This window comes from Camellia sinensis, unplaced genomic scaffold (assembly GCF_055761805.1).
Source record: "Camellia sinensis isolate YWXY unplaced genomic scaffold, ASM5576180v1 Unanchor47, whole genome shotgun sequence".
Lineage (NCBI taxonomy): Eukaryota > Viridiplantae > Streptophyta > Magnoliopsida > Ericales > Theaceae > Camellia > Camellia sinensis.
In genome coordinates, this window is record NW_028129345.1 from 172,964 (window position 1) to 180,758 (window position 7,795).

Here is a 7,795-nt window from a genome sequence, read left to right on the forward strand (position 1 = left end):
AATTGTGAGTTTTATCAGCTGTGAGCTATTGCAGCCTAGAGCTTGTTGCAGTCCTTGCTGAAATTGCACCAGATCTGGTTAATTTTTGGCCTTGAGCCCGAGATGTTAGTTTATTTTGTTGTTTAGGCTCCATTTGTCTCAGCAAAAAAAGGTTTTTAAAAAGCATGTTTTCTATGTTTGGTTGCGACTTTGACATTAATGTCCTATGGTTGTAGCTTATATTAGTGGGTGTGGTGGTGGTAGCATAGCAGCGGGTATTGTTGGGATGATAGCATTAGTAAATCTTTAGTTTGAGAAATATTTTACACCTTTCAAATATTAGAAATTACCAAACATATTTTTTTAGAGATTAGTAGAATTCATCCTTTTTAAAATACACTTCTATCAAACATTTTATGATTTTTCTTCTTGGCAAAGAAAAGCAGGATGTGTGCCGGCTTTTTGTTTATGAGTGTAACAAACATGTATGATGTTTTTATTTTTTTGTGAATAGGAAACAAAAAATTAACAACAGCATCACCCTACAGTACATTGGTATTGTTCTTGTGCATGTTGTGGTGGAATTGCTTGGACCTTTATTTTTTTGGTTTGAATGGACTTGGACTCATTTGTGATGCAACTACCAGTAACCAACTTGCATTAGGTATTATGTTCAAAATCATCAAAACACTTTTCAAAGTCAAGACTCAGACCTAACATTACTGGGTTATCTAAGATTATTTTTACAGAGGCAAGGCCTTTCAAAACAGTGCATGTTTCGGAAAAAGAACAAAAATGAAAAGCCATTTCCACTTGGCAGAATGTAAGTTCCTAGAACATAAAACACAAGCAAGTGTGCAGTTAAGCAAAAGTGGCCACGACGATCAAAGTTGAAGCATCTTCAATAGATTTCTTTTAAAGAACAGTGCTCTCCAGAGCAAAGATGGGTTCAATTTCTTCAGTTAAGATCGAGTTTTCCCATGTCTAACATCTGCCACAAAGCATCTAAGCTACCGCCGTCTGAGGTGGAACTGGATCTGAATTTTGTACCAACACTGCTGTTGGAGGAATAAGCTAAGCACAATTTTAACCTCTCTACTTCTTTTCTTAGAGATTGATAGTGCCCTGTAGAAATAATTATCGACAATAATTACAAGAAAATGAAACATATCATAACATTGGTAATGATCAAATTTATATAGATTTATAAACAAAAATTAAGTATTCAAGAGTTACAATTTTATTAATGATTTACTACTTGTTTTCCATCTACTTAGTACTCTCTTTTGAGAACCTTTGGAACAAAAAACTTGTGGATTTAATTTTTTAACTTTGACAGAAATCATACAGTGAATGGAGTTACTTCGTTGGCCTTGTAAAAAACTTCTATGGCCAAATTTGGAATTCCATTAAATTTTCCAAAAATGAAAAACAGTAGAGATAAACAACTCACCATCTACAATCAATTTTTCCTGCTGAAGTCTAGCAACCTGCTGCTTTAATTCGCTGTTCTCCATTGATAAAGCAACGCGTTGCTGAAGCAAAGAAGCAACTCTTACCGCCAATTCTGACTCCAAAGTCTACACAATGAGAACACATTTGCGTTAGAAGAACACCAAAAATAGTAGCAGATTGAGCAAAATGATAAAACTGAACAACAAACCAGTACCAAATCTTTCGAAGTTTCGTGTCTTGACCCCATATCAAGAGAATTTTCTTAGGAACAAAGATTGAAACCCCTTAATTTTACTCAAAACAACATGACAAATTACATGTCAAATTTTGATTTGTCACAAATAAGCATGTAAGGCCCAACTTGCTTGCCATGTCATTATGAGTGAATTGTGGGTCTCTAGTATTGCTCAGGGACATATATTCCAAAGAACTATAATAACAATTAAAGCAGAGGCCTGATTCTTTTTTACTGAAAACATCTTAATACTTCTAATGAACTGTTCTTATTCCAATAAAATATCAAGAAGCATGTTCCTCCATTGCATTTTCTGTTGCAAGGGTATCTGGTAGCCAGATTAAGATAGAAATTAAAATATGTAACAAGTAATATAGGAGAATAGGATTGTGTTCCCTTTCTCATTACCTGCAAATTATCAACAGTTCTTTCCAGCTCAGCAATGTATTGGAGTTTACGAACCCTTGAGCGCTGCCCAGAATGCCTGCAAAGAAACCATTATTACCACCTATTTTAACATAGATTTGGGTTTGACAATCTTTTAATGTACATCAAAACGGAGAACATCAAAAAATCTAAAACAAGAAATGGATGGCAACTACGAAACGTGGATAACGACACAGAACATGGATATGACACCATATAAACATACCATCATGATGATTTCAAAAAAATCATGACACGACACAAAGATCAAGATACAAACACAGCCTAAGTGTTTGAAACATGCCTGTTCCAAAAAATAATAATAATAATAATAATAATAATAATAATAATAATAATAATAACAATAATAACAATAATTGGAAATATTTGGAAAAATGCCTAAAATTTATCCTAGAGTGTTTGATAGAAGTGTTTGCTTATGAGGATAGTGTTGGATATAGAAATTAGAGTACAGAGAATCTTTTTATTTTTAGTATTATGTATATAATCTCTGATTGTGTCAATTACTGATTTAGTATTGTTTCCTTATTTATATCGTTTCCTAAATTGTATCATGAATCTATTATAGATACATGGTTTTTACCACATTCATGAAAAAGCCAAATAATTCTTTTCATTGCTTTTAGTATTAGAGCTAGGTTAATTATCTAATAATTTTGCTTCACCGGCGGACGGCGCCTTTACCCATTCCACTGCTATATTTTCATTCAGTATCACTTCGTGGCGATCTCTTCTTCTATCCACTAATTTATTCCTATCTCAAATATCTCTATCATATTTTTTTTTTACTCGCAATCCATTTATTTGGACTAGCCGTTGAGTTTTTTCTGGCTCTGATGTATTAAGCACTTTTTGGCTTTTTTTATTTAGTGGGCTACTAGATTTGTTCGGTAGCATTTATTTGGACTAGCCATTGAGTTTTTTTTTCGGGCTTTGGTGCTGATGTATTAAACACTTTTTGGCCTTTTTTATTTAGTGGACTACCAGATTTGTTTGTTAGCATTTATTTGGATTAGCTGTTGATTTTTTTTCCGATTTCTTCCAGTCATCCGTTGGCAAGCTGTGATTGTTGAATATCTTCACACCAGGTTGAGAGGAGTGTTGAATATAGAAATTAGAGTACATAAAATCTTTTTATTTTAGTATAATGTATATATTCTGTAATTGTGTAAATCATTGATTTAGTATTGTTTCTTTATTTATATCGTTTCCTAAATTGTATCATGAATCTATTATATATACATGGCTTCCACTTCATTTATGAAAAAGCCAAATAATTCTTTTAATTCTTTTGCACTATAGAGGGGGTTAGAAATGGATTTACGTAGCCTTTTAGACATGAACTCAAACATTTGTTTTTCAATCTCCGACACTAGGCAAGGCAAGCATAAAATACTTTCCCACCTGAAATATTGTGATGTTTTGATTCTATATATATTTGCAATGTTTTAATTCTGTATAGGTAAGGTTCGAATAGAAAATGTTTCCAGAACCATTATTGAAAATTTTATTTGGTAGGTATATTTAGTTCCCACAACACCAAAAACGAATCTCTTACATTCATTGAATGTACATGAACACCTCAATAGGAAGGGATCTAAATGGTGCAGAAGTTTCATCAATAAGAGACGAAGGTTCAATTGCATTTAACAGAAAGCCCCTCAAGGCCTCATATTCTTTTATATTATCCAGGTATGCTAGTAAAATCTATGAAACAAATTTGCTATTGACAGCAAAATCAAAGCCATAAGTTCTTGTTATAGAGAAGATGATGACTCAAGTACATCAATAACAAATAATGCCAAAGTTGCAAAGCTCATGCTGATGATCTAGAACAAAACATAATAAAGATATTAGCATGTGCTTTGCAGAAAAAATTAAGTGACAGGAAGCCAAGAATGTTATGGGAAGTAATCACAGTGTAGAACTTTCAAATCCCATGCAAAGAATCATTTGCTAATTCTTTGTTGCTTAAGGAGCACAAATGTCTCTCAAGAGTAGGGTGAAGACAAGGCAGGGAGCTGAAATTTTTTTTTCTGAAGTTAGGAAATATAGCAATGAGTAGAATCGATTGGTTATTATTCTTCATTTTTTTGGGGGGCTGGATATATGTCAAATAATCATGATTCTTTCAAAACTGTAGCCTATAACATAAATGCCAACTCATTAAGTGAATTGAAAAACTGATACTCTCCACGATTTGGCTGAGCAAAGGACACACTCATTTAAGTAGATAAAGAACAATGTCAACGTTCAACATTTCTCTTGTAAGAGGATGCCTTATCCTCTTTTTTCTTGGCCTTGAGCCTTAATAAATCTTTGTTTGTCGCTGATCAAAAAAAAAAAAAAAAAAAAAAAAAAAAAACGTTCAACAAGAATAGGTTAGCTATACGTATGTGCATGTCAATTAGAATGGACACCACTTCTAAGTGCTTTTCTCTTTTCTTGATAGAACATTGTCAAAGGACCTCTCATTCAACCTCGTACGACAAAGACCAAGAGGGCAGGTGCTGATTGCTTTCACATTGCATTTATCTTAATAACTCACTAAACTGTGTGAAGAATTAGTCCCATGGACAGCTATCGAAGCAGGCATGGTTTAGACCACAATGACATAGCATTTGAAGTAGCAAATGTACAATTTAAATTGACAACCCTAACATTCTTTCTCAATATTTCCAATATGTCAACAAATCATAGCAACCAAATGCAGACTTAAATCATAGCAACCAAACATTAAGAACACAATTGATTGAGAAACATCCCACTTAAACATGTTTCAGGACGGCAGGAAAAAATCCTACAGCTTGGAAACTAGACATTTCACATGTTAAATGTTATTTTGAAGAACCAAGTCTATGAGAACACAGCACCCAATTCAGACTTAAATTACAATATAACAAGAACATATATTAATGGCGAACATAATAGTAGAGCCAATATGCCAAAGACTACATGTGAATCCAGAATCTAACCGTTTCATTGCCTTTGTCTCATTATTGGCGTCCCAAGCTGATCCACCTACATCTCGTGCCAAATCACATTGCATCATTCCGGAAACATTAAGATCCCCATCTGTATACTGCATAGGGTTTTGAGGAAGATATTCTGATAATGCTGAAACCACGGCATTCTCCGGAAAAGTTACTTTGTCCTTTCTCCGAGGGGAATTAGGACCATACATACAAGCTGACTCCAAGACACGACCGGTCTCGCTCGAACTTAAATTTTCTTCATTACTAAGTGGAGGCAAAGTTGGTAATGAAACAAGGCCATCTAAAAGGGTCACAGAATCACTAGTGGATCGACGATGGAGTATCCCTTTTGAATTTGCATCCAAATCACTCAGCAGGTCATCGAGCCATGCCGGTTGCTCCTCTAAAATGGAGCTTTGTGATATAGATTTTTGGTGTCGAGGGTAAGAATCATGAATTGGGTGAGTTGCAGTTCCTTTTTGAAATGGGCAGCGGGGTGGAAGGTGAGCTTGCCTTGACATGGTTGACTAAACTACCCGGTAAGCATTAGGGCTTCTTACAAATATTGATAATTTATCTCCTGTTAGCCTCTTCCATGGCAAAACAAATCACAGCAGGGTATTTCTTTGGAACCTTTATCCCATGTTTTTGCCATCATCCTAACCTACCTCATTGATTTAAAAACTTCACAACACAAAGGTGAAAAAAAGTTAAAAACCAATAGAACCAAAATAAAAGGAAAACAAAAATTTAATTGTACTTTTATTTTTTTATTTTTGATAAATCCAGAAAAGTAGAGTTTTACTTGACATAAATAAAAACCCAACAACAATTCCTTCTAGTTGTAATTTAAAATTAGCTGCAGAAAAACTCAGAAATGGTTTCATAAAAGGAAAGCTTTTGTTTTTGGTTTAAATTTTGAAATTTTACTGCCTCAAAACAGATTAGAAGTGTTGTCTATCTCTACAACTTACAAAAGAGGTATAACAGAGTTTGTGCTGAAAGTTCATATTTTCACACACAGCTACTAACAAATTCATTTTCCCAGAAATGGTAACAGGGCACTCGAAATAGTAAAAAGAACCAATCTCAAAATACTAACTGATGATTTTGAGTTAATTTAAAGAAAAAGAGCTACAATCAACATTTCAAGTACAGATATAAAAAAATAAAGATTTATCCAATGCAACAGTTCCACTCGATAGAGTAAGTATAACAGACAAAATGTAAAGGAAAACAAAAATATGAAAATACATAAAGCATTCAAAATTCAAAACCCAAAACTGACTCTGCTTGGTTGCCGAGAAACCAAAGGAAAAGGAAAGAAAAAGAAAAGAGGGGAAATGGACAACCCACATTACCCATTCTTTTTCAGTTACCAAAACCCAAACAAAACATCAACTCATCATTACCAAATAAATAAATAAATAACCAACCAACTACTAATCAAATTTTTTTTTTTCTTTCTTACATTTTCTTCATCTCTCAATGGCATTTCAATATACCAGAATCGTTTTCCGTTTTCTTTATTTATTTTTTTCTCGGCAACCAAACACAGCATTAGGGAAAGGAAATCAAAATAATGGGTAAAGATTAACAAAACGAAACAGAAAGAAAGAAAATAAATACTAAATAAAAATGTAATACAACATATGGGTTCACGGTTATGCTCTCAAATTTGTTGAGAAACTTTGAATTACCTTGTTGTTTTTCTCATTTTCTTCAGATAGAAAGAGAAGAAGAAGAAGAAGAAGAAGAAGGAGGAGGAATGAATGAATGGTGGGTAAAACGTGCGTAGCTCAAATGCTTGGAATACATACATGTACGAGCACTGTAGAGTTGTGCACGGTGATTCCATTGGTGGTGGAGTGAGCAGCGTACGGACCACAGTTGAGTTGTGCACAGCTCAGCTCGACCTCAGCAGCTCCTCACTTTTTTTTTAGAGTTTTTCTTTGTGGGACTGTTTGGGCTGAATTGGTCTATTTTGAATTGATGTAGGTGATTTTAATTGTTATTTTTTATTATTTATTAAATGAAATATTTTTAAAAAATTATGATGAATAGATATTGGTAGATTTATGTTTGAATTATATTTATCTTAAAAAAAAAAGATGATAAATATGATTTTAAGAATTAACACTGATTTTACTGCTCTAAAATGGTAACACTAATGCCGGTAGGGCAAGGAAAAAAAAAAGAAGCCAAACTATCACATCAGTTGTGGGTTTACCTGGTGTCACGTCATTAGTGGTATTTAATTAGTGGTCTGAAACATTTTTCTTTTAAAAATAATCATCTACATTTTGAAATACAAAACATATAATTATTGATATTTGATTAGCTTAATTTTTTATATGAATAATCGACGCAACAAATTCAAAAAGGGTAATTTCTATTTACACACTTTAATCCTCTCAGTATACCCCATTTAAAAATTAAATTTATATGACAATAATATTCTCAAGTAAAATGACTACTAAGGACAATATGAGTGTGTATAACACAAATACATACCATCACTTAGAACAAATATCTTTGCTATTATTTTTCAAACTCAAATATTATTGTTTTAGAAGATTTAGTGTTTTAAAATATTGAAATCAATTAATTTTAAAGATTTACATACTATGGATGACAATTGATTTGGAATAAAATAACAATGAAAATGTCAGTTTAATTTGTTATTTATCTTGTTTGTTTTGAT

The 7,795-nt window shown here is 33.0% G+C and overlaps 1 protein-coding gene across 2 annotated transcripts; it reads right to left on the reverse strand.

Annotated features, from left to right (window-relative positions):
• Positions 1 to 607: 607 nt before the first annotated feature.
• On the reverse strand, positions 608 to 7,048 carry LOC114257616 (bZIP protein). 2 transcript variants are annotated; one of them, XM_082912753.1, is made up of 5 exons: positions 6,912 to 7,048; positions 5,092 to 5,775; positions 2,078 to 2,153; positions 1,433 to 1,559; positions 608 to 1,104 (listed from the first exon to the last, which is right to left on the reverse strand). In XM_082912753.1, the coding sequence occupies exons 2-5, from the start codon at positions 5,610 to 5,612 to the stop codon at positions 938 to 940; spliced, it is 891 nt and encodes a 296-aa protein (XP_082768879.1). In that variant the 5' UTR covers positions 5,613 to 5,775; positions 6,912 to 7,048; the 3' UTR covers positions 608 to 937. The 2 variants fall into 2 exon arrangements, with proteins under 2 accessions (XP_082768879.1, XP_082768878.1); XM_082912752.1 differs by having other exon boundaries at positions 6,792 to 6,930.
• Positions 7,049 to 7,795: the final 747 nt, after the last annotated feature.

Bases quoted from the DNA above. Each gene is read 5' to 3' on its own strand.
- LOC114257616 (XM_082912753.1), bottom strand. From the start codon at position 5,612: ATGTCAAGGCAAGCTCACCTTCCACCCCGCTGCCCATTTCAAAAAGGA. The intron at 2,154-5,091 runs GTTAGATTCTGG...GTTTCTTTGCAG, and splicing joins GAGACAAAGGCAATGAAACG to GCATTCTGGGCAGCGCTCAA. The intron at 1,105-1,432 runs GTGAGTTGTTTA...TTATTTCTACAG, and splicing joins GGAAAAATTGATTGTAGATG to GGCACTATCAATCTCTAAGA.